The 27,040-nt window shown below is 40.6% G+C and overlaps 2 protein-coding genes and 1 long non-coding RNA gene across 7 annotated transcripts; 1 reads left to right on the forward strand and 2 right to left on the reverse strand.

Annotated features, from left to right (window-relative positions):
• The first annotated feature begins 3,513 nt into the window (after nucleotides 1-3,513).
• LOC124048445 (interferon a3-like) lies at nucleotides 3,514-20,323 on the forward strand. Of its 5 annotated transcripts, XM_046369239.1 has the most exons (8): nucleotides 3,514-6,996; nucleotides 7,098-7,264; nucleotides 17,658-17,729; nucleotides 17,919-17,982; nucleotides 18,147-18,221; nucleotides 18,434-18,580; nucleotides 19,001-19,078; nucleotides 19,973-20,323. In XM_046369239.1, the coding sequence occupies exons 4-8, from the start codon at nucleotides 17,923-17,925 to the stop codon at nucleotides 20,069-20,071; spliced, it is 459 nt and encodes a 152-aa protein (XP_046225195.1). In that variant the 5' UTR covers nucleotides 3,514-6,996; nucleotides 7,098-7,264; nucleotides 17,658-17,729; nucleotides 17,919-17,922; the 3' UTR covers nucleotides 20,072-20,323. The 5 variants fall into 5 exon arrangements, with proteins under 5 accessions (XP_046225195.1, XP_046225193.1, XP_046225196.1 ...); XM_046369237.1 differs by having other exon boundaries at nucleotides 17,658-17,982; XM_046369240.1 differs by lacking the exons at nucleotides 3,514-6,996; nucleotides 7,098-7,264 and adding an exon at nucleotides 16,003-16,973.
• On the reverse strand, nucleotides 11,112-13,867 carry LOC124048446. The gene is made up of 4 exons (XR_006841215.1): nucleotides 13,809-13,867; nucleotides 13,617-13,710; nucleotides 13,137-13,516; nucleotides 11,112-13,042 (listed from the first exon to the last, which is right to left on the reverse strand). It is a non-coding gene; the product is annotated as an uncharacterized LOC124048446 (long non-coding RNA).
• A 507-nt stretch (nucleotides 20,324-20,830) lies between the features above and the next one.
• Nucleotides 20,831-25,484, reverse strand: cd79b (CD79b molecule, immunoglobulin-associated beta). The gene is made up of 5 exons (XM_046369235.1): nucleotides 25,320-25,484; nucleotides 24,251-24,559; nucleotides 23,769-23,887; nucleotides 23,399-23,452; nucleotides 20,831-21,361 (listed from the first exon to the last, which is right to left on the reverse strand). The coding sequence occupies exons 1-5, from the start codon at nucleotides 25,381-25,383 to the stop codon at nucleotides 21,263-21,265; spliced, it is 645 nt and encodes a 214-aa protein (XP_046225191.1). The 5' UTR covers nucleotides 25,384-25,484; the 3' UTR covers nucleotides 20,831-21,262.
• Nucleotides 25,485-27,040: the final 1,556 nt, after the last annotated feature.

The raw sequence follows: 27,040 nt of genomic DNA on the forward strand, positions 1-27,040 counted from the left end.
CCCGGAGCATTACAATTCTTGTGTGCTATTGTTTGTACAGATGATTGTGGTACCTTCAGCCGTTTCAAAATTTCTCCCAAGGATTAACCAGACTTGTGGAGGTCTACAATTGTTTTCTGAGGTCTTGGCTATTGATTTTCCCATGATGTCAAGCAAAGAGGCACTGAGTTTGAAGGTAGGCCTTGAAATACATCCACAGGTACACCGCAAATTGACAAATGATGTCAATTAGCCTATAAGAAGCTTCGAAAGCCATTACATACTTTACTGGAATTTTCCAAGCTGTTTAAAACAGTCAACTTAGTGTATGTAAACTTCTGACCCACTGGAATTGTGATACAGTGAATTATAAGTGAAATAATCTGTCCGTAAACAATGTTGGCAAAATTACTTGTGTCATGCACAAAGTAGATGTCCTAACCGACTTGCCAAATCTATAGTTTGTTAAGCCAACAATTTCCGGTGAAATTGGAGGGCGCGCAATTCAAATAAAATATCATAGAAACGATGGATATTAAACATTTAGGTACATTCAAGTGTCTTATATCTGTTAAAAGCTTAAAGTCTTGTTCATCTAACTGCATTGTCCGAAATACATTAGGCTATACAGCGAAAACATGCCATGCGATTGTTTGAGGACTGCGCCCCACATGAAAATATTTTTGCAACGAGCACAGGCTTTAGGAAATCACAAATAGCGATTACAAATTCACTTACTGTTTGAAAATCTTCCTCTGATTTGCAATCCAAAGGGTCCCATGCTTCAACATGCATGGTCGTTTTGTTAGAGAAAATCGTTCTTTATACCCCAAAAGGTATGTTTAGTTGGCGCTATCGATTTGAGTAATCCACTTGTTCAACATGCAGACAAAGGAATCCAAAAAGCTACCGCTAAGCCTTGTTAAAACAAGTCAAAATAAGTTTCTATTTAATCCTCAGGTACCCTAAAATGTTATTAAACTATAATATTAAATATTGAAAGAAGTATGTTCAATAAGAAAGCAAAATTAGCAGGTGCAAGTCCTCTTCATCGCGTGCGCACAGACTTATTTCCAACTCTATTTCCAACTGTGTTCAAAGTGTTTTCTATCCAATGGTACCAATTATATGCACATCCTGGCTTCTGGGCCTGAGTAACAGGTAGTTTACTTTGGGAACATCAGTCGGGCAGAAATTCAGAAAAAATGACCCTAGAATGAAGAAATTTTAACAAGAAATTTGTGGAGTGGTTGAAAAACTTGTTTTATTGACTCCAACCTATATGTATGTAAACGTCCGACTTCAACTGTATGTGAGAATGCTATTCATTACTACAGCTCAGCATAGTGCCCTCAAAGCTCATCAATATGCTAAGGACCCTGGGATTTAACACCTCTCTCTACAACTGGATCCTGGACTTCCTGACGGGCCGCCCCCAGGTGGTAAAGGTAGGTAACAACACATCTGCCACGCTGATCCTCAACACAGGGGCCTCTCATGGGTGTGTGCTCAGTCCCTCCTGTACTCCCTGTTCACTCATGAATGCACGGCCAGGCACGACTCCAACACCATCATTAAATTTGCCGATAACACAACAGTGGTAGGCCTGATCACAGACAACAACGAGAGAGCTTGTAGGGAGGAGGACAAAGACCTGGCCGTGTGGTGCCAGGACAACAACCTCTCCCTCAACGTGATCAAGACAAAGGAGATGATTGAGGACTACAGGAAAAAGAGGACTGAGCATCCCCCCATTCTCATCGACGGAGTTGCAGTGGAGCAGGTTGAGAGCTTCAAGTTCCTTGGTGGCCACATCACCAACAAACTAACATTGTCCATGCACACCAAGACAGTCGTGAAGCGGGCACGACAAAACCTATTCCCCCTCAGGAGACTGAAAATAATTGTCATGGGTCCTCAGATCCTCAAAAGGTTCTACAGCTGCACCACCGAGAGCATCCTGACTGGTTGCATCACTGCCTGGTATGGTAACTGCTTGGCCTTTGACCGCAAGGTCCTACAGAGGGTCAGTACATCACTGGGGCCACGCTTCCTGCCATCTAGGACCTCTATACCAGGCGGTGTCAGAGGAAGGCCCTAAAAATTGTCAAAGAATCCAGCCACCCTAGTCATAGACTGTTCTCTCTGCTACCGCACGGCAAGCGGTACCGGAGCGTCAAGTCTAGGTCCAAGAGGCTTCTAAATAACTTCTATCCCCAAGCCATAAGACTCCTGAACATCTAGTCAAATGGCTACCCAGACTATTTGCATTTCCCCCTCCCCTCCCCTCTCCACACCACTGCCACTCTCTGTTGTCATCTATGCCAAGTTACTTGAATAACTCTACCTACATGTACATACTACCTCAACTAACCGGTGCCCTCGCATATTGACTCTGTGCCGGCACCCCCTGTATATATTGTCATTTTTTACTGCTGTTCTTTAATTACATGTTACTTTTATCTTTATCTTTTATCCTTATCTGTATTTTTTAAAACTGCATTGTTGGTTAGGGGCTCGTAAGTAAGTATTTCACTGTAAGGTCTACCTGTTGTATTCTGCACATGTGACTAATACAATTTGATTTGATTTGTTTTCCTGACACCACACTCCGACTGCCCCCTGTAGACTGTCTCGTCATTGATGGTGATCAAGCCCACTACTGTTGTCATCTGTAAACTTGATGATTGAATTGGCGGCATGCAAGAGCACGCAGTTGTGGGTAAACAGGGAGTACAGGAGAGGGCTGAGCACACACACTTGTGGGGTCCCCATGTTGAGGGTCAGTGAAGTGATGTTGTTTCCTACCTTCACCACCTGGGGCGTCAGAAAGTCCAGGACCCAGTTGCACAGGGCGGGGTTCAGACCCAGGGACTCCAGCTTGATGATGAGCTTGGAGGGTACTATGGTGTTGAATGATGAGCTGTAGTCAGTGAACAGCATTCTTACATAGGTATTATTTGTGTCCAGATGGGATAGGGCAGTGTGCAGTGCGATGACGATTGCGTCATCTGTGGACCTGTTGGGGCGGTATGCAAATGGCTTGAGATATAATAACATACATTTCATATTGTTTTTTAAATTAAATATGCACTAGACAATTTATCCCTCTCATATGTACATATCAATTTCATACTAAATGTTATACTAAATGTATTTTAACTGCCTGTTTGCACATTCTCTGTACCCTTTCTTCCATTGTTTTTCACCTTTTAGATTGTGTATTATTTCATCTTTATTTAACTAGGCACGTCAGTTAAGAACACATTCTTATTTACAATAACGGCCTACCAATTTTGTACTTGCTATTGTATTTTGTACTTGCTGTTGTTGGCCTACATGCAAGAAAGCATTTCATTGTAAGGTACTACTCTCGTCCTTGTGTAACAGGGTTGAAATAGACATCCTAGTTGTAGAGTTTTGTCATAATTTAGCAGTAGTTGTGGAGCCACCTGCTGTATTGGTTGAGTAACTGCATCACCGTGTGTATCTATATGTGTGCGCATGATCACGCGGTATTCAGCCAAAGAATTGTTCAACTTTGATGGAGGTATGTATCGTGATCCATGCTGCACCCAGTGTTTTCACTTTTAAAATTAGATCTAATGCATGTTAGGCTGTAACCCGTATTGTTTGATCAGCATTATCGATGTTGTCACGTTATGTGATAGTGTTACAGAGTTGTGTATTGTATTTATCATTTTATGGACATTTACAACATTTTCACGTTGCGTTATGCTGAAGGATAGCTAACGTTCGCCTTGTACTTTGCTAATGAGGCTAGTCACCTCGCGAAGTGTAAGTGTATTTTTATTTTATGTTTCACGGCACTCAGACTGCATGGTGGGTTTACAGTTGTGCTGAAGTTCACACAGTGTTGTGTATGTATTCGCAGGTACGTGCTCCCAAATTATATGTAATAATGATATGTTACTGTACATGTTTAGCCCGTGTGCTGTGGTGATTTGTTGTGGCTGTCAGACGAGAGTCATTCTAAGTTGAGCGCTCTGTAGCCATGTTATAAATGCAATAATGTATCAAATGTATGTTATAAATAGACATTACACGTTTTAAAAAGTATTAGAGTTGCAGCCAGAGTTGTTAAACTTTTATGGAGATTGCTTGGTGGGTTTGTAGTTGTAATGAAGTTTACACAGTGTTGTGTATGTATTTGCAGAATAAACCGTAAAAGAGAACAGCACTTGTGTTCTTTGTCGAAGCCTGCACATTTGCATTTGATAATAAACGTACTCGACTGACAATGGATTGCAATTAACCCCCTTTTTTGCTGCTATACAAAGTCTAACCTATTTAATGGTTCTTTAGAACCTAAGGAAAGAGTTCTTTATATAGCCATACAGGTTCCATTCATAACCTTAAGCATGGCTTTAATATACATTTTTAAAACATAAAATAGGGTTTAACTATCTTTAAAGCAAAGAACTTTCAATATTTAAAACTATTCTTTTTTTGGAGTGTACCAAATGTTTTAGTCTGTTTAGATTATTCAAAGTGAATACCTCCGACTCTTGGCGCCAACCCCTAGTCATATGATATGAACAACCAATTAAACTGCAAGACCCCTGCTATTTCGAGTGGAGACCCCAGGGATCAGTTACTAATTTGCAGCATTGCTAGCTAGCTACATGCGACTATAACATGTTAGATTGGTTACATTCAATAGCTAGCTAGCTAACTTCATGAAATCTGTAAGTGACCTATTTTTCCCTACCTGACATTTTAAATAGCTTAGGTAGCTAGCTGTCAAAAATATATTTTCTTTATGAAACTGCAACTGGACCATGAAAAATGTAGTGTAACCTGGCTAGGTTAGCTAGCTAGGAATTTCTGGCAATGAGCTAGCTAGCTAGCTTGTCAGGCAGCCTTAAAAGCTAGCAAGATGTATATCGGACTTATAGCAAGTGCTGAAAACTGAAATGGTTTGCTGTCCACTAACATTTGTGAGCTAAATTGAGGAGCTTGTTCTTTGTGATTGGTAGCTAGCTATCAAAGTTAACGTCTTTAGTGTTCAGGGTTGCGTCAATTCGAATCTGGTATCAGAAAAAGTATGATACTGAGTCACCGATTGTATACTATGTACTTTTTATTAGCTAAGCAATAAGTGGTAAATGCAATTTTCGTATATATGGGTTCGCTGTAACACCATGCAGGGTAGAACAGAGAACTAGCCAACACACTAACGGTATCTTCTTTAATACTCTGACAGAAGCAGTTCCTGCTTCCGAGCTGGCCTATCACAGAGTAGAGACTGGGCGTGGTTTAAACTCACTCAGCCTATCATTGATTGTTGGCGCACAAACTGGTCCCAGCCCCTAGGCGCTTCAGAGGTCAGGTGTTGTAGCTGTGTAGAATATCTATGCGCTCATACTCTCGATAGAGTTATCACACACCTGGCTCCAGTTATCTAACAAAAGACCGTTTGTTCTCTACACTACGTTCTGTATGTGTCCCCCGCAACTCATTGCACAGTTCCTGTTTTCATATTATTCTGTATTTGTCCATCAAGAGAAAGGCCCATGGCCCTGAAAATGTCAACAATGTCTCAAGTCAGCTATGTTGCATAACACATACAGCATTGTGTACATACAGCACACACAAGCCAACAGCAAATAATATTCAATCACATATGATATGGTGACGGGCTATAGTGCATAACACAGAACTTCACATTAGCTGCCCAAGTAAAATGAGCGTGTGTACTAGCTAGTAGCTAGCTACTCACTATCTAGTTTTTTTTCATTTTTTCATTTCATTCATTTTTCTATTAGGTTGTGTGAGTTAACTTAGCTGTCAAGGGGCCACTACTGAGGACGCTAGCTATTAAAAGGCGAGGTCTGTAGTTAGCTAACGCAATTTAATAAACGTTTTATGTTTGTAGCTGTCTTAACAGTGCTATGTAAATGTTATGCTTGGATAGTGTTAACTTACCTAGCTAAATAATGTGTTAGCTTGGCAAACATTTGCATGTAGCTGAAGTTACTGTGTAGACGAGAAGGCGGGAAGAGTGTCTGCCACTTGCCATTTAAGGTAAAGTCTCCCTCTACTTTTTTGTTGTTAAAAATCATAGTATCACAAACAACTGTTTTAGTATGGCATGTCATAATGTTGTATGCCATTCCCCTATTGACCTTCCTGACAGTAAGACCTGCTCCTCTCAATTACCCAACATACAGCCCCACAGTAACTTCAATGATATTTATATTTTAATGTTACCTATGCCTTCATAAACACAACCAAATATACAGTATAAGAATGTTTAATTACTGTTAGAATGTTGCTTTTAGCTTGAATCGAGGCCCAACACGTCTTGTTAACTGTTTAGTGCTGGTACAGAGATCATATAATCACTTAACCATGACAATCAATTAAATGAAAATATTTTGTATTATTCAATATTAATAGATATTCTTACTTGAAAATGTAACGTTCTGCACTGTTTATGATTAAAAGAAATATCTCAAGCTATGTTTTGAATATTTTCATGCCTCACAGGCGATTGAAGTGTCCCCAGTGTTGCTTGTTTTAGCCTTGGTTGGAGGTGCTTTTTTACATTTATTTTTGTATAAATCTATAAGGTTTAGCAACATTCTCTTCCCACCAAAAAGCAAGAAAGTGTTGGTTACTTTTTGCATTTCCATCTCCTAACCTAGTCAGCCATTATAATTATGCTTTAAAAGTTAGTGGTATTAGCTGAGACATAACCAATATCCAGATCTGTATGGAGTCTTAGTTATCCAAAACTAATATAGTGTTTTTTATATTGGATAAAAAACATACTCTTTTTTTTTCAGCAGCCAATAGGCTATTAAAATGAGGTGAAATCCATATGTTATGGTCACTTTTCTGTGGTTACAGATTGCCTATTTGGGATTGAAAGGTGGCTGTGATGTGAAAGAGTGTGTGGAGGATCATGGCACACATGACCTTTCAAAGACCATGAACTGGAGGGGAATGCCAACTGCAGCTGCCAACTGCAGCTCAAAGGGATAGTTCATTGTAAGTTAATGTTCTACTGTTGCCAAAGTCCTTCATGAATACTAGAAAGCATAGAAAGAAACTTCTAAATAAACCAAATAAACCCCAATTTTCATCTAAAGCTGCAGTGTGGAGAAACCGACTCACGTCCAGTGCAACTAACAAAGAAGTGGGGGAAAAAGCGGTGTTTTTTTTTGTTTTGTTTTTTTGTTTGTTTTTTTCCTTGGTTTGTGTGACCAACTTGCACCAAATTTCCTGAAGATGTTCAGGAAGATGAATGCTGCTTCAGGTAAGTTACTCAACCTAATGATGAATATTAAAAAAACATGGCATTTATATGATGAATACAGATTATTGTCCTAAATACTGAAATTGTCCTTCAACTGCTGTAATTTGATTTCCTAACTTTTGAATCAGATTGTTACTTGGTCCTGTCCGGACCAACCAAATGTGGGGCTGTAGCTCAAGAAGAGTCACATTGTAGTTTTATCATTGTCAAATCAAATTTTATTAGTCACATGCGCCGAATAAAGCAGCTGTAGACCTTACTGCAGGGGTGGGCAACTCCAGTCCTCGAGGGCCTAATTGGTTTCACTTATTCTACATCCCTAGCAAACAGATGATTAATCAAATTGCATTCTAAACTAAAGATCATGATTAGGTGATTATTGAAGTCAATCTCTATACCAGTCAGCTGTTCCCACATCTTCAAGAGGGCCACCATTGTTCCTGTTCCCAAGAAAGCTAAGGTAACTGAGCTAAACGACTACCACCCCGTTGCACTCACTTCCGTCATCATGAAGTGCTTTGAGAGACTAGTCAAGGACCATATCACCTCCACCCTACCTGACACCCTAGACCCACTCCAATTTGCTTACCGCCCAAATAGGTCCACAGACGATGCAATCTCAACCACACTGCACACTGCCCTATAACCCATCTGGACAAGAGGAATACCTATGTGAGAATGCTGTTCATCGACTACAGCTCAGCATTCAACACCATAGTACCCTCCAAGCTCGTCATCAAGCTCGAGACCCTGGGTCTCGACCCCGCCCTGTGCAACTGAGTACTGGACTTCCTGACGGGCCGCCCCCAGGTGGTGAGGGTAGGCAACAACATCTCCACCCCGCTGATCCTCAACACTGGGGCCCCACAAGGGTGTGTTCTGAGCCCTCTCCTGTACTCCCTGTTCACCCACAACTGCGTGGCCATGCACGCCTCCAACTCAATCATCAAGTTTGCGGACGACACAACAGTGGTAGGCTTGATTACCAACAACGACGAGACGGCCTACAGGGAGGAGGTGAGGGCCCTCGGAGTGTGGTGTCAGGAAAATAACCTCACACTCAACGTCAACAAAACTAAGGAGATGATTGTGGACTTCAGGAAACAGCAGAGGGAACAACCCCCTATCCACATCGATGGAACAGTAGTGGAGAGGGTAGTAAGTTTTAAGTTCCTCGGCATACACATCACAGACAAACTGAATTGGTCCACTCACACAGACAGCATTGTGAAGAAGGCGCAGCAGCGCCTCTTCAACCTCAGGAGGCTGAAGAAATTCGGCTTGTCACCAAAAGCACTCACAAACTTCTACAGATGCACAATCGAGAGCATCCTGGCGGGCTGTATCACCGCCTGGTACGGCAACTGTTCCGCCCACAACCGTAAGGCTCTCCAGAGGGTAGTGAGGTCTGCACAACGCATCACCGGGGGCAAACTACCTGCCCTCCAGGACACCTACACCACCCGATGTTACAGGAAGGCCATAAAGATCATCAAGGACAACAACCACCCGAGCCACTGCCTGTTCACCCCGCTATCATCCAGAAGGCGAGGTCAGTACAGGTGCATCAAAGCTGGGACCGAGAGACTGAAAAACAGCTTCTATCTCAAGGCCATCAGACTGTTAAATAGCCACCACTAACATTGAGTGGCTGCTGCCAACACACTGACACTGACTCAACTCCAGCCACTTTAATAATGGGAATTGATGGGAAATGATGTAAAATATATCACTAGCCACTTTAAACAATGCTACCTAATATAATGTTACATACCCTACATTATTCATCTCATATGCATACGTATATACTGTACTCTATCATCTACTGCATCCTTATGTAATACATGTATCACTAGCCACTTTAACTATGCACTTTGTTTACATTCTCATCTCATATGTATATACTGTACTCAATACCATCTACTGTATCTTGCCTATGCTGCTCTGTACAATCAGTCATTCATATATCGTTATGTACATATTCTTTATCCCCTTACACTGTGTATAAGACAGTAGTTTTGGAATTGTTAGTTAGATTACTTGTTGGTTATTACTGCATTGTCGGAACTAGAAGCACAAGCATTTCGCTACACTCGCATTAACATCTGCTAACCATGTGTATGTGACAAATAAAATTAGATTTGATTGGAAGTCAGGTGTGTTAGCTGGTGAAAAACTGTGACACCAATCAGGCCCTCGAGGACTGGAATTGCCCACCCCTGCCTTACAGTGAAATGCTTACTTATGAGCCCCTAACCAACAGTGCAGTAAAAAAAACAAGGCCAAGAGATAAAAGTAACGAGCAATTAAAAAGCAGCAGTAAAATATGACAATATATACAAGGGGGTGCCGGTACAGAGTCAATGTGCAGGGGCACCGGGTAGTTGAGGTAGTGTGTACATGTAGGTAGAATTATTAAAGTGACTATGCATAGATGCCAACAGAGAGTGGGGTGGGGGGTGGGGTGCTCCGGCACCGCTTGCCATGCGGTAGCAGAGAGAACATTCTATGACTTGGGTGGGTAGAGTCTTAGACAATTGTCCCGGCACCATACGGCCAGGTCTCTGACCTCCTCCCTATAGGCTGTCTCGTTGTCGGTCATCAGGCCTACCACAAATGTAATGATGGTGATGGAGTTGTGCCTGGCCATTCATGAGTGAACAGGGAGTACAGCAGGGGGCTGAGCACGCACCCCTGAGGGGCCCATGTGTTGAGGATCAGCGTGGCAAATGTGTTGTTACCTACCCTTACCACCTGGGGGTGGCCCGTCAGGAAGTCCAGGATCCAGTTACAGAGGGAGGTGTTTAGTCCCAGGGTCCTAGGGTTTCTGGGATAATGGTGTTGATGTGAGCCATGACCAGCCTTTGAAAGCACTTCATGGCTAAAGACGCGAGTGCTACGGGTCGGTTGTCATTTAGGCAGATTACCTTCGTGTTCTTTGGCACAGGCACTATAGTGGTCTGCATAAAACATGTTGGTATTACAGACTCGGACAAGAAGAGATTGAAAATGTCAGTGAAGACACTTACTAGTTGGTCAACGCATGCTCGCAGTACACATCCTGGTAATCCATCTGGCCCTGCAGCCTTGTGAATGTTGACCTGTCTAAAGGTCTTACTCACATCGGCTGCGGAGAGCGCGATCACACAGTCTTCCGGTATAGCTGGTGCTCTCATGCATGTTTCGGTGTTATTTGCCTCGAAGTGAGCATAGAAGTAGTTTAGCTCGTCTGGTAGGCTCGTCACTGGGCAGCTCTCGGCTGTACATCCCTTTGTAGTCTGTAATGGTTTGCAAGCCTCTCCACATCCGACAAGCGTCAGAGCAGGTGTAGTAAGACTCTATTTTAGTCCTGTATTGACGCTTTGCCTGTTTGATGGTTCTTCGGAGGGCATAGCGTGGTTTCTTATAAGCTTCCGGGTTAGAGTCCCACTCCTTGAAAGCGGCAGCTCTAGCCTTTAGCTCAGTGCGGATGTTGCCTGTAATCCATGGCTTCTGGTTGGGGTATATATGCACGGTCACTGTAGGGATGACGTCATCGATGCACTTATTGATGAAGCCAATGACAGATGTGGTGTACTCCTCAATGCCATTGGAGGAATCCCGGAACATATTCCAGTCTCTGCTAGCAAAACAGTCCTGTAGCTTAGCATCTGCTTCATCTGACCACTTTTTTTATTGATCTAGTCACTGGTGCTTCCTGCTTTAATGTAAGGAGGAATCAGGAGGATAGAACTATGGTCAGATTTGCCAAATGGAGGGTGAGGGAGAGCTTTGTTTGTGACTGTGTGTTGAGTAAAGGTGGTCCAGAGTTTTTTTCCCCCCTCTAGTTACACATTTAACATGCCGTTAGAAATTTGGTAAAACCGATTTAAGTTTCCCTGCATTACAGTTCCCGGCTACTAGGAGCGCTGCTTCTGGGTGAGTGTTTTCTTGTTTGCTTATCACGGAATACAGCTCATTCCATGCTGTCAATAGTTCCAGCCTCTGACTGGTGGTATGTAAACCACTACGAAGAATACAGATGAAAACTCTCAAGGTAGTGTTGCGGATGAATCAGAATTAGTTAGGTAACATAGATAAATAAGATGTTTTATTTATTTACGTAATATGCTTATGTGAAATACTTGTCATTAGAATGTTTCCTTTTGGACTATATTGTTGGCAGTTGCACTTTTCCCTTCTCAGCTAGGGAAAAGTCCCTTAGGGCCCAGAGAGGGGTGAGGTCAGGTTGGAACATTGTCTTCATATGTGAATGTGTCTGTTAAACCATGTGAAGGGCTCCACAATGTCTGTACGCCAGTCACCCCCTCCTTTTCCCATTGGGGGGAGGTGTCTGGAACCATTGTATTACCCATCTGATGTTGCACTTATCTTTCATAGTATATGACCTAGAGGCTCACTCCCCTCGGTGAGCTTGTCCAGGAGTGGATTCTACTTGAGATGGGAGTATCTAGAGTTGACAATTGATATATGCCATTGGATGAGTTAATGTTTTGGTACTATGAAGTACCAAAACGAGATTAGAACTTTGTCTTAGAGACCAAACTGAACGATAATTTATAGCTAATGCTATCTGGCTATGGGATACTCCTCTCTCAAGTAAATGTCTTTCTTTGGGAACTGTTCCTAAGATCTGTGGTTCGTCATGTAAGTTGAGAGGGGTGTATCTTGGCTATAAAAGATCTTGTTATTCTCTTATAGGCGCACTCAGAATTAATTTATAGACACTGAATTCATCTGAGAGTCAAAGGGCTATGTTGAAGCTCATATAATTAAAGATGAAGTTTAAGTATAACTCTGACTGGTGTGTGGTTTGTAAATTCTCCTCATTTAGTAATACAGGAAATTACCACAACAGTAGGTAGTGTGGTCTACAGTTTATCATGAAATACAGTGGCTTGCGAAAGTATTCACCCCTTTGGCATTTTTCCTATTTTGTTGGCTCACAACCTGGAATGAAAATAGATTTTGGGGGGGTTTGTTTCATTTGATTTACATAACATGCATATCACTTTCAAGATGCAAAATATTTTTTTTGTGTGAAACAAATTAGAAATAAGACGCACAAATTGAAAACTTGAGACTGCATAACTATTCAACCCCCCCCAAATCAATCATTTGGGGGGTTATAATAATAATAACTTTCTCAGCAATTATAGCTGCAAGTCTCTTGGGGTACGTCTCTATAAGCTTGGCACATCTAGCTACTGGGATTTTTGCCCATCCTTCAAGGCAAAACTGCACCAGCTCCTTCAAGTTTGGTTCCTCTGGTGTACAAAACTCTTTAGGTCATACCACAGATTCTCAATTGGATTGACATCTGGACTTTGACTAGGCCAATCCAAGACATTTAAATGTTTCCCCTTAAACCACTCAACTGTTGCTTTCAGCAGTATGCTTAGGGTCATTGTCCTGCTGGAAGGTGAACGTCCATCCCAGTCGCAAATCTCTGGAAGACTGAAACGGGTTTCTCTCAAGGATTTCCCTGTATATAGCACCATTCATAATTTCTTCAATTTTGACCGGTTTCCCAGTCCCTCCGAAGAAAACATCCCCTCTTTGGTGCAGGGCATGTGATGTCCAAAGCCTCTTCGTCGCAAAACTCCCGGATCTTCTCAAAAACATAAGTTTGTCTAGCTGTGTCCAGTCCAGGTGGTGCTTGTACAGGCAGACCATCTATGGGAGGAAGGATGTCAGTGTTATGCAGCAGCTGAAACCTGGTCCCGAGAGTCCAAACGCTCCTTTGCGACAACAACACCAGGCTCCAGAGGATCGAAGCTGTAAAACAGGAAATAACCCCAAAAATTAACAAGACATTATAACCTTGCAATTCACCTCCCAAGTTTAGATGAGAAAAATAATAATCTCATACAATGAAGTGCTGGAACTGCCTGAACTGTGGCAGCAGCCTGATGTAAGTCAGGTGTTGTTGCCAGCCATAGCTTTCCACCAGCACAGTACCATCCTCCAGTCCAACCAGCTGTGGGATGTTGACCCTTGTTGTCCTTCACAACACCAGCAATCTCAGACAAGGTGTTTACTCTAGTCTTTCTGAAGCGCTGCTTGATGAGGCCGAAGCACCAGTCGGGGGTGGCCTGTGATCAAAATGTGAAGGTCCAGACTCTGGTGGAGCTTGTGCATAGTCCGCCAGGCACAATACCAGAGAACAAACGTGTTCTTGTTTTGGCCACTGCAGTTATCACAATTCAGGTAGATGGGACCTGTCTGCATGGGGTCAGAAGGATAGTGTACCTGCAAACAACAAAAGAACAGTAAGATAAGTTAATGAAATGAAAATGTAACGCAAATCGTGAAATTTTTAATGCATCATTATCAGGAAAGTTTCACCTACCTACAAATGTGCAGAGTAGCAGCACTGCATACAGAAACATAATCTTCGAAACTGGAAGTTAAAACGATAACACACAGCCCGATTACACGTACCTCTGGAAAATACAGAAATGATGTGTGCTCAATAAAAGTAGTGCCAATCATGTTTGAGGTCAATTAAATAATAAAAACGTGTTGTTTATGGTTCACTCACAACGCCAGGACAGCGGAGTCAATCACCACCTTCCGGAGACACCTGAAACCCCACCTCTTTAAGGAATACCTAGGATAGGATAAGTAATCCTTCTCACCCCCCCTTTAAGATTTAGATGCACTATTGTAAAGTGACTGTTCCACTGGATGTCATAAGGTGAATGCACCAATTTCTAAGTCGCTCTGGATAAGAGCGTCTGCTAAATGACTTAAATGTAAATGTAAATACCAAGTGCTGTCATCGATTCCTTGTAGAGACACCACACTGCTGCTTTTGTCACATGGCATGGCAGCAGCTTTCTACCAAAGTGTTTGTGTCCTGGGTGGCGTCCTGGTATACTATGCATAGTTATTGAAGTTCACCACTCACTGCAAGTATTCATGCTTCAGGTGTAACCTGTGCTTACTTGAGACAGCTCTCTTTTTGATGGGAGGCATTAGACCATTCTCCTTGTATAACTGTTAAAGGAGAGTCAGGCGTGTTCTACTGACGCTGAAGGACAAATTCCAGATAAAAAAATATTTTGCCATTATTATACAATACCATCAGACACACCTGGCTAACTTGATGGGTCATGTAATCATCTGGCAAAGTTTAGTCTTTTGTTTAGACATGCTAGCTAAACAATTAACCATAATCCTAATCCATAGAGTACTAGCAATACAAACTGATTGTCATAGCTATCTGAAGTTAACCAAAAAGGTTCCATGTTAGCTAGTTATCTATCTAACATTAGGCTATAACTCACAATGCGAAATCGCATTCTGAGAACATTACTACACACAGATCATATATGTAATGTTAGCTAGCGAGCCAGCCATCTAATGTCAGCTCGCTAGCTGAGAGTAAGCTTGCAATGAAAACAACTTTCTGACAAAATTAGAAACATATAATATCTTTAACTAGCTAGATTCTTATCCATATACATGGATGAATGCTTCATGGCAGACTGCAGCCCCTTTCATTAAATAAGACGTCCTGCGTTTCCGTTTAGTTTGAACAGATTGCTTGGCCCGTTGTTGTGTCAAGTCACTCTGGTTCACACTGACCGTGTGCAATGTCATAAGGATCATCTTACACTTTAGCCCCCAGGCAGTTTAAGCCCCCTTGGGTGTTGACATAGATTTACATTAGAAGTCCCCATCCAAGAAGGCACAAGGTCATTGGCCACAGGTACAATGATGTCAAATCATGTTATGTCTACCGTAGCTTTGATTGGACTGATGAATGCACGAACTGTAAGTCGCTCTGGATAAGAGCATCTGCTAAATGACTCAAATGAAAATGTAAATTTAGGACAGAGTTCCTGCATTGTGGTCCAGATACACCCCTATTCTGGAGGACTAATGGCCAGACACTGCAGTCTTTATATTGCTGTGTCTGAACCAGTAACTCTGCTTATTGCACTCTAAACTCGAGGACTTGTCATTGTTTTCCAATCCAGAGTCTTTCCTTACATTTACATTACATTTAAGTCATTTAGCAGACACTCTTATCCAGAGTGACTTACAAATTGGTGCATTCACCTTATGACATCCAGTGGAACAGCCACTTTACAATAGTGCATCTAAATCTTTTAGGGGGGGGGTGAGAAGGATTACTTATCCTATCCTAGGTATTCCTTAAAGAGGTGGGGTTTCAGGTCATCCGTCATCCACACTGATATGTCTGCCAGACATGCAGAGATGCGATTCGCCACCTGGTCATCAGAAGGGGGAAAGGAGAAGATTAATTGTGTGTCGTCTGCATAGCAATGATAGGAGAGACCATGTGAGGTTATGACAGAGCCAAGTGACTTGATGTATAGCGAGAATAGGAGAGGGCCTAGAACAGAACCCTGGGGGACACCAGTGGTGAGAGCGCGTGGTGAGGAGACAGATTCTCGCCACACCACCTGGTAGGAGCGACCTGTCAGGTAGGACGCAATCAAAGCGTGGGCCGCGCCGGAGATGCCCAACTCGGAGAGGGTGGAGAGGAGGATCTGATGGTTCACAGTATCGAAGGCAGCCGATAGGTCTAGAAGGATGAGAGCAGAGGAGAGAGAGTTAGCTTTAGCAGTGTGGAGCGCCTCCGTGATGCAGAGAAGAGCAGTCTCGGTTGAATGACTAGTCTTGAAACCTGACTGATTTGGATCAAGAAGGTCATTCTGAGAGAGATAGCGGTAGAGCTGGCCAAGGACGGCACGTTCAAGAGTTTTGGAGAGAAAAGAAAGAAGGGATACTGGTCTGTAGTTGTTGACATCGGAGGGATAGAGTGTAGGTTTTTTCAGAAGGGGTGCAACTCTCGCTCTCTTGAAGACTGAAGGGACCTGCTGATGTCTTGAGACTGATGGAAGAACACCTTTCCCACTCCACTCAACCTCCCAGTAATGTCCAGACAGTGTCTCACACAGCACCTGCCGGGCCAAAACAAATCTCTCTGGTTGATTAGCTGTTCTTGCTGTTCAGCAGTCACTTTGTTCAGCCCTCACTGAGAGGTTTTTGAATACTGTGTTTGAGTCCAAAGTGAGCTGGCAGAAATCAGGAAGAAGAGAAGGTCAAAGTTCTAAAGTTGTAAAGGGCAAAGTTGCAGATACCCTGTCTTTGAATCAGTGGAGAGAAATTGCAGTTAGCTAGAAACTCTTTCCAAATAAAACTAAATGTGTAACCAAAAATGGTTTTGTATGACCTGAAAGGGTTCTGGGACATTTCAGTGGGCCTTATAAATGATTCCAAAGAAACGCATTCCAGCCCTCTTTTATTAACCAAAGGCATTTCCAGTTCAATAATAGGGTAGTAGTCTGTCACCTTGATATAATATTCAGACAACAATGAAAAAATATGACGTATTTCTTCTTAATCCCGCGGTGAAGCACTGGGGTTTCGTTTCGATTTAGACTACTCCCACTCATCACTGTGTCGAAAGTCAGCAGGCTACACAGTATTTCATAATCAGGGCTCTCTCTTATCATGTTATTACAACGTCAGCAAACATATTTTCGATGCAAAGTCCACGTGTAGCCTACAGTAAGTCTACAATAACATTTCATCATCAGTGATGTTGTCATGCATTTTCGATCTACTTCAAATGATATTCATGATGTCACACAGCCTGAGGCTCAAATCAACGTGTATTTGTCATGTGCGCCGAATTCAACGGATAAAAAAGGTATTAGGTGAACAATAGGTAAGTAAAGAAATAAAACAACAGTAAAAAGACAGTAAAAAATAAACATACACTGCAAATAGTCCGGGTAGCCATTTGATTACCTGTTTGAGTACCTGTTCAGGAGTCTTATGGCTTGGGGGTAAAAACTATTTGAGAAGCCTTTTTGTCCTAGACTTGGCACTCCGGTACTGCTTGTCATGCGGTAGTAGAGAGAACAGTCTGACTGGTGTAGCTGGTTCTATTAAGTCAAAAAGAAAAATAGGCCTACGTTTTTTAAAAATTGATAGCATTATGGGCTTAATATAAATAAGATTTTTGTTCAATGGCAAACATTAAAGTAGCCCAATTTCGATTGCTACTAAATGAAATAAAACAAATAGGCTAGTTAAAATCATATTGAATAGCCTACATTAATATTTACAGAAAATGACTCGAACAAATACATGGAAACGAAGCCTACATAAAATTGCAAACAATTGCAATTTATAGCGTCAGCTCAAGCCATGCAAATCGGAAGATGTCTCAAACATGTTTAGATGCGTCCTATTCAACGCTGGCTTGGTATGACATTTACAGTAGCCTATTCGATGTGTGTGAATATTGCTAAAAACAATACATTGACTTTCCAAACACCTGTAAAACATAAACGAATATAAATGTCGTGGTAAATATGTGATCTTAATTGTTTTCCACCCGTCGCAGGTACGGAAAGTGAAACAGGTATTGGCTTCACCCTATTCGTTTTGAGAAACTATAAAGGTCGCATTACTACAGGTAAGATGGTATACCTAAACATTAGCAACAAGTCCGTGACATTTGACATAGCTAAGCCTGTTTTGTATTACAAATATATACTTTTTTTGCTCTACGTCTCGTTTTCATTACCAACATGCATAGGCCTACGAAGTCTTTGCTTATTTGTTTGTTTCTAACCCTGTGCAATGGTTTCTCGGTGGGCTGCAGATGGATGGACGATCACAAATTCCTACAACACAGTGAGACCTTAATGAACGTACTCAATATTATGGTGAGTAGATTCTTATATTTTTGTTATTCTAAACCATTGCTGTAATTGTATCGTGCCAACAGAAATTGATGCTGAATTCTATGATTTTGAATATTTTACATTCATTATTGAATGTATACATTGAACTTGTATTTATCATGTTTTTTTTTCTCTCTTAAACATAGGGTGGGGAGTTTACTACAGACAGTGTGGACATACCTTTCCCAGAGGACCTGTACGAGCAAGCTGAATATTTACCAGTAAGTCAGGCAGTCTTGTGAGATAGTCAACCTTTTAGCATGGGATGTACTGGTGCACCGAGGATGTATGCATTAGCATTGTACTGACATTCCAGAAAAATGAACACCCCGACATTATTGTATGTCCATCATGAACTAGTTTGATTGGCAAATATGAATTAATTTAGTACGGATCAGGTTAAAGTCATTTCCTCATGTCTTTCATTTTACAGACTGATGACACAATTTGGTTCATCCTCCAAACCCTTGACAAGATCGCTGAGCTGTTTGATGGAGAACTAGACTCTGTCTGGGATGAGAAGAAAGTGGAGATCTTCCTCAATGTTCTCACCAGTCAGTCGGATGGCCTTCAGTCATGTGTAAGTATAACGTCTTCATATTCTACAGCTGGAATAGGACTTCTCTAGCCTGGTCCAAGATATGTTTGTGCTCTCTTACCAACTCAGTTGGATATTGACAACGATCAAGTTGTCAAACCAGATCGAGGACCATGCATGCTAGACATTTTAATATGAGCACATGTTCATTAGAATGAATGGACTGAGTCTCAGAGAGTTGGAGGAATGCAATATCTATATTGAGAACGTTACTTTTATTCCACAAACAGACTGTAACTATAGCATAGTTTCTCCTTTAAATTATTTAAACTACTCACACTTGTGTTATACTTTAATGGGCCTTTTGTTTAAATTGGTAATGTATTTGTAGGGAAACACAATGCATTGAAAATAACTTATAGGAGATACAAACATTCAGTCATGCTTTTATCATCAATCCAGGTTAGGGCCCAGAAAAAAAATAGCAAGAATCTGCAAATGTACTTCAAGAGGCTGAACAACCACGTCCTTAAAAGAATGGTGAGTTTTTATTGAAATCATATTTCATATGTGGCCATCATGAGATGAATCATCATGGTCACATTGAGCCATTGGATCCCGTTTTACAATAATCATTCTATAATAATTCTACATACAGTACCAGTAAAACTTTTGGACACACCTACTCATTCAAGGGTTTTATTTTGTTTTTTAGAATAATAGTGAAGACATCAAAACTATGGAATAACACATATGGAATCATGTCGTAACCAAAAAAGTGGTAAACAAATGTAAATATATGCCAAGAGTGCAACGCTGTCATCAAGGCAAAGGTTGGCTATTTTGAAGAATCTCAAATATAAAATATATTTTGATATGTTTAACACTTTTTATGGTTACTACATGATTCCATATGTGTTATTTCATTTACATTTACATTTAAGTCATTTAGCAGACGCTCTTTCATGGGTTTAATGTCTTCACTATTATTATACAATGTAAAAAAAGAAAGAAAAACCTTTGAATGAGTAGGGGTGTCTAAACTTTTGACTGGTACTGCATGTGTCCATAACAATATACTGTACATACATTGAAAATGGTAGTTACACTTGAAAGTACAGTGTAAGTACATTGTTTTTGTAAATACAAAAATAAATACATGATTCAATTTGGCTAAACCTTCCCTCATCCAATAATTGTTGTTTATTTGACAAATACTTGAAACTGTTCATGGTGTAAACAGATTTAACAATGTGTACCCATCTACACTGCAGTAACATGTACTTGTTTAATTTAGGGCTCAATTGAATCCTTAATGCTAAAGAGCTGCGCTACAGTGCGATAGAAATGTAAAGGCAATGTTCCCTTCTGTATGATGAGGGTATTCTGATTTTCAACTGCTAATATGTTTGTGGCTTTGTCACCAATCTGCAGGCATACAGTGCTCATGCATGGGAGCTGGTCAGGAAAGAGGTTAGGACACATCTGAGGAGGCTGGTTCTTCTGGGTTCAGCTACAGAAAACAGCATCTAAACTCAGCAACGCAATAATTATCGTCACGTATGAGTGACGTCATGTATTTCACCTGTTTCTTTGTATTTTTTACGATATGTTTATTGATTCCACATGGAAATGTGTTTTTTTTTATCTGGTTTTAAATCTATTTATTTATTAACTTTTATTTATTCTGTTGATGATTGCTGGATACATTTTTATACACAAAATTACTGTAGATGTATGCTTTTACCTGCTACTTCATTAAATGCATGTTTGACTACATATGGATTTGGCAGTCACTGTTTAACAGTATATGGTATAGTAATAGTTTTCATGACAACAATAGAGCTTAGGCATTGTGATGTTTTTGAAAAAAATGACAGCTCTAGACAAAAACAACTTTTCTCGAGACTAATTTTTTTTTTTTGTCTCTAGACATTTAAGGCAAAGTCCACTTTACAATACTGCCATATCATAGTACAGGCAAGAGTATAACATTATTAGCAATCAGCAATGGGATGGCCTACATATTTATCCAGGCCACATGTCCACTTAACAAAACACCCACATTGATACAATTTGAAGGGGCGTGATCAGGTCGAGTATTTACAACTGAAACAGGAGAAGCTGAAAAGAGAAAGCCTTTCTATGGACAAGCCTCGTTAAACAAGCATTGCAATAACTAACTTTTGTCGCATTCACCCTATTATATAACAATCAAAATAGTAGCACCAACTCAAAACTCCTTTTTATAGAGACACCAAATCGAGCACAACTGAAAAGAATACATGAACACATTTGAGATGAGAGAAAAACATGCGATTAGAAAAACAGGAATCAACAATCTGTTCCTCTACGTGCATCTTATATAGGAGGTATCGAAAAGAACACGCGCGCATGTATTCTAAAATGACATTACCCATATGGATGGATCTATAACATGAAGAAATAGTGGTCATCTGAACAAATCACTAAACATAAGATACATCCTGTAACACCATGGATGAGACATTGGCCTTTGAGTCCAGGGCCGTATTCATATTGCATCTCAGAGTAGGGTTGCAGATCTTTGATCAGATCCCCCTTGTCTATTCATTTTCATCTGAGGCAAAAACAGATCATAGATCAGCAGTCCTACTCTGAACGCTTAACGAATACAGAGCGGATAGGCATTGAGATGCAGTGGATGACAGGAGAGCCCAGTCGCCATCTCCGCGCCGATGCAGCTCACTCCTGTTTCCAAGCTGCAGCAGCCTCTGCTGGCCCAGGCTGAGCATACACTGAGATGTCCTCATACAGATCACCACAATGCTCGATCTCCAAGCCCTGCATGCGTCAAATACAGAAAAATGGGGTGGGGGGAAATGTATTATTTACTACATTACAACTAAACTTATTGTGATGAAATGTAATTTTGTGCACATGCAATGAATACACTCGTACAAATAAATACAAAAGTAGGCTACAGTTTATGTACAATGTGCTGCTTTTACATGAATTCCATTTGTTAATGACAATTTGATGGTTATGCTGTTGGTATGTCTTTACTGGTACATCAACAAGTTGATTGTGTAAAGCAAGTTAAAGCAGAAGTAGTACCTAAATATTTCCGTACTATTTGAATTCGAAGCAGTGCTTAAGGAAGATGAAGCCCCAGCATGAATATAAAAAAAATGGGGGGGGGGGCAAATGAATGCAGAAAATAAGAAGTGTACGCTGAAATGACGACACTCAACATGCACAAACACACAAAAAAAGGAAACAACACCACCTTAGCAAATGCTAAAATGAAAACATTTTGTTATCCACATTATGACAATGGTAACAAACAAGCTGTGGTTGAAGAGTCACTGAAGCAGAGAGAGAGAAAGAAGCATGCAGCTGTGAGGAAAAACACAATTTCCTGTTTGTCACTGATAGCCGATCACGTCTAAAGTTAGGCTGATTCCACTATTGTTGCTAATGTTAACAAAAATATTAGTGTCACAGCTCCTAATGTGGGACTTTGACTGTGGAAAATCACCTCCACTTAGTCTATTGCGCATATTGAACATTCATGATACTCTGTACAGCCTAACCTATGGATTGTGCACCCATGAAATGCCGTATCAACCTACTCAGTGACACCCACAGAAGACAACTTTGTAGAGTTTACACAAATATTAGCATCATAGCTCTTATAGCAGGACATTGACTGGAGGAAATCACCTCCTCATGAATATTCAACACACATACTAGACTAAGTGGGGAGGGGACTTGTCAAAATCCCGCAATAAGAGCTACAGAATGACAACAACAACAAACACAAAACTCTACAGAGTTGTCTTCTGTGGGTGTCACTGAGTAGGTTGATTACGCCATTTCATGGGTGCACAATCCATAGATAAGTCTGTACAGTGTACACGTATACCCACAATGCAATTCTGAAGTTTAATACATTTAGAGTGCGATTTCAACTGGTTTAATTTGATTTAGAACTAACAGGGCTGGAATTAATCTACTGGTAGCCCATGTGCCGTGTATAGGTATCTTATGTTGAATCTATTTTAAGACATAACATAAATAAATCTTTGTTGGTTATATGCTGACTGTAATTACCCACCAATTGATGTAACCTACAGGTGTCGGATCTTAATTTGATCACCCTGTTGATGCAGGAAACTTGTAGTGTATTGAAGGCTTCTAAAGTTTTTTTTAAATGTCAAACTTGATTTTCCCAAACATAAAATGTATCAACCCCTCCCCAAAAAAAGTACATTAATAACAATCCACACAGTAACTAACACTTCCCTGCGGAAATGAAATTAGCATAATAAAAAAATCCCCATAAAAATCCTTCTGTTAAAACTCGAGATATCAGTTGTTTTGCATGGGCTGCATTTCAATCCCTATTTTATCCCCGTAAAGTAACATGCGCAGAATGTAAGGTTGTTTGGTGCACACGAATAGGTGTCCTGAACACAGGTTGCACAGCCACTCCAGAATGAGAAATTGTGCGGTAACATTGGATACTTTCTGGTACTATACAGTAGTTAATAATGGTAATGATACCAAATGGCTCTGAGTGGTATAAGTTTTAATGGTTCCCAAAGGAACTCAAATAATTTACAGTGTTACCTTCGCATCGTAAAATAGGTGCAACCTGATTTTCAATAGGCCTACATTCCCTAAACAGACATGAATTCAAACGGAATTGACCCAAACTCTGACGTCTTGTCCTTTTAATATGAACCAAATTGTTACACTGCAGCCTATTACAGCATACAAGATAGTAGGGAGAACATATAGAGAATTGAGGTGGTTTTAGCTCCATTTTCCTCAAAAACCACAGAAGACCCTGTTGTCATCATTAGCATACTGTACCTCATAGATGTGATCATGTTCAGGTTCTTCATAAATGGCATCTTCCTTTTTCAACTGAAAGAAAATTAGAGACAATTGAAAACAATTCTGCATAATAAAAACCAAGTATTAAATTGTACATATTACACCATATTTTACACATACTGTATCACACACTGTACCCTCTCACCTTTGTGTCAAAATAATGAAACTTTTGAAAAGCTCGAAGATCAGAATGTAAGTAGTCAATGTGAATAAATTATTTAATCTGTTTTGTTGTGTCAGGTACATTCAAACATATTGAAATCACACCAGATAATGCATTAAAATACATAATTTTGTTTTTGCTGAGGTTTTCAGGTAGGTATATTTATTGTGTCATGCGACTCACCAGGGTTTGGTGGCGTAGCAGTGGGGCAAGAGCAAACAGCGTTAAGAGTAACGCCTGGAGAAATATCAAAGCATCCTTCAGCTTGCTTCTCCTTTCTGCATTTTTACTGTTAGAGGGTCCTTTATACACACACACACACACACACACACACACACACACACACACACACACACACACACACACACACACACACACACACACACACACACACACACACACACACACACACACACACACACACACACACACACACACAGAGAGAGAGATAATTACGAGTTTTGACAATCTATGACCATCTTTAAATCCGAGGATAACAATGATGCGGATTATATATATATTTTAGTAGTTAATAAAGCAATACATTTCCTTAAACAGATGCTATCCCATTGACAAAAACGATTCGAAATAGTTTTCAACCAATCATTCTTAACATTTTATGTCACCATCCGAGATTGCATTGGGCTATACTGTAGTCTACTTACTGAGCACTTGTAGCTCTGTCCCTGGCCCCCAGGTGATGTTGTTAATCAGACAAAAGTAAAATCCGGTGTCCTCCGTCTCTACATGTCTGAGTTCGATCGAGGCGTTTTGTAACATGCTCTTCTGCCTCACAGTGACCCGGTCCCCCTCTATCTTCTTCCCAGTGGTGTTGTATTCTGAGGCCTTGTACCATTCCGCCGTGGCAGGCTGGTTTCGGTCCGACACCACACAGAATATGGCCACAGTGCGATTGGTCTTCACCCCATAGAAACGAGGCTTCTGGGTGACCTGTAGGGGGCTGTTTAAAGCCACTGGAGAGACGTATGGGATGAGAGACACAAGGTTTGGTCAGTGAAACAGGTGATGGAAGCGTTGAACTATTTTATAAAACCTACTACTGTTAAATTAACATGATTCATTAGCAAATGTTGTCAGATATTTGTTATGAGGAAATGGCAATTATCACATAGATAATCAAACACTAATCTTTCACATGATTCCTGTAATCTTTCGTATCTGATTAATTATATAATATATAAATGTGTAAGCGTGTTAGACATCAGTATATGAAATCATGTATAAACCTACCCAAGCTATTTCAAATGACCGTATGCCTGTTTTACAGTAACAGCCTAATAAATATTCTGCTTCTTTTACAATGACACAAAACGAGGAAGTAAGTGTAAAAAAAAAAACATAAATGAATGGCTAATACCAATATTACAATGGATTAAACAATCTTGGATGTAACAAATTGTACATGGATCACAACTAAATGTCTATTACAGATATATTGTGAGGTTAGTTTGACTTCCTCTTTTACACAGATGGGCAGGAAACAATGCTGGAGACGTGGTCCAATGCAACAACAACACAAAATACTTGCAAAACAAACGTTTATAAATATCCAACATGTCAAATATTTGTAAATATCGATACAAAGATAACTTCAAGAGCAGCTTAAATGTAATGCTGGGGGGTAAAGTGATGACTCTAGTGTTTTATGTCTCATTTTGTCAGCACACATGCTAGGAATCACTCTTAAAACAAGTCAGTGTACCAATCTCTTACCTGAGAGGTTCACAAAGGCGAGCCCACAACATCCAACCAGTAGCCAGCACATGGCGGTCAACATTACTACTGTAGATTGCAAAAGCACAAGTTGTACTAGCCCCAAAATAATCTATGCAGAATAGCACCTTGACTGTAGCGTGGAGAGACACACCAGCATCAGTGGGTGTGACCACTGTTTGGTTGCGCATGCCCCATTCAAGATAATCAAACAAATAAGAGACAGGATATGATTAAAGGGATAGTTCACCCACATTTCAAAATTGCAATCTTGCTTGACTTTCATGTTAGTTTTGAAAATGCCAAAGATAGCGGATGGTAGCAGTGGCGACATAAACAACCCCAAAGAGTGAATTGTATTCATGAAGTGAATTGCACCGAATTGTCTTTGTCTACAGACTGCTTACAAGGTAAGGAAACAAAATGTGAATTTGTCATTTGGTTGAGCTATCCCTTTAAGTTGCAAACTACCAAACACAAAACTGAAGTCACACACTAACAGGTATGACCCAAGTTCATTAAACTGCCTTTAGAAAACAATTAGTCGACAAACAGTTAACATTTTCCAACAAACATCTTTCCTCTGCAACTTGTGTCCACATAGGGTCTATTCAAATAAAGTGTACTTGTATGATATTTTACATAATCCGCTCAAACATGCTTATCAGGGCCCCCTATTTTCAAATGGATACCCCTCCCTTCCATACCTCATGTGACATACCTTATGATAAATCAATGTGGTGCTGTGTGTTTAGAATGATCTGCTGCAACATGTTGGGCTGGTAACATGTAGGCCAGTGGTTCTCAAACTGGAAGACCCGACCCCCTGAGCCAGTGGTCACAAAAAGGTTATGGGGGATCGAGAGTGTGAAACATCTGCCTCTGATTCCAAAGGGCCAAAGGTAGCAAGTTTGAATCCAGCGATAAAGGTATTTTTTGACAATAAGTTTTGTATGTTTGTTTGTGCCTCAGATGACAAAGGATGAAAGTTTGAATCCAGCGATGGAAAGTTGTTTTTAACAATTGTTTTTGTTTGTTTGTGCCTCTGATTCCAAAGGTTGCAAGTTTGGGATAGGCTTAAAACAAAAATCTAAAAAAAAAACACTTTCTATTGCTGGATTCAAACTTTTGATTCTTATTTATTATTTGATTCTTCCAGGCAACTTCGAAATTTGATGTTTGAGAAACATGGATGAATGTCTAATACATTTTGTCTAGTTTTGCCTGGAAAAAGCAGAGTATATTAATATTATCCACATAAAATACAGTTTAGCAATCTGTTACAGCGCATCTTTGCCAGAACAACCTGGCGATTTCATCAATCATTTTCATATTTCACATTTTCGTGCTTAGTTTGGGTGGCTACTGGCTAGGCGGGTTGGGCTGGTTTTAAACCTGGTCTCAGAGCATTTTGTATTATTCTGTAGGTAAACACAAGATATTGTGCATTGACATGATTGGTTGACGGTAGGTGGAGGCAGAAGGTCCTGTAGAAACACAAACGTACTTCCTTGACAACCTCCTTCACAATAGTTCCACTCTGCTACGCTAAGCGCAATAAGTATGAAAGCCCTGATGTCTGCAGAGTCTGCATCTTAGTAAATGCTGTATGGCCACTTCAGAGGATGGATTGACCATGCAGAGCCTTTACGGCTGAGCCTACAGGTAGGCAGTATGGTCCTGCTTGCTCTGGTCTCCAGAGAAGTGACATGATATCCCTA

Source organism: Oncorhynchus gorbuscha, linkage group LG11, assembly GCF_021184085.1.
Source record: "Oncorhynchus gorbuscha isolate QuinsamMale2020 ecotype Even-year linkage group LG11, OgorEven_v1.0, whole genome shotgun sequence".
Taxonomy (NCBI): domain Eukaryota; kingdom Metazoa; phylum Chordata; class Actinopteri; order Salmoniformes; family Salmonidae; genus Oncorhynchus; species Oncorhynchus gorbuscha.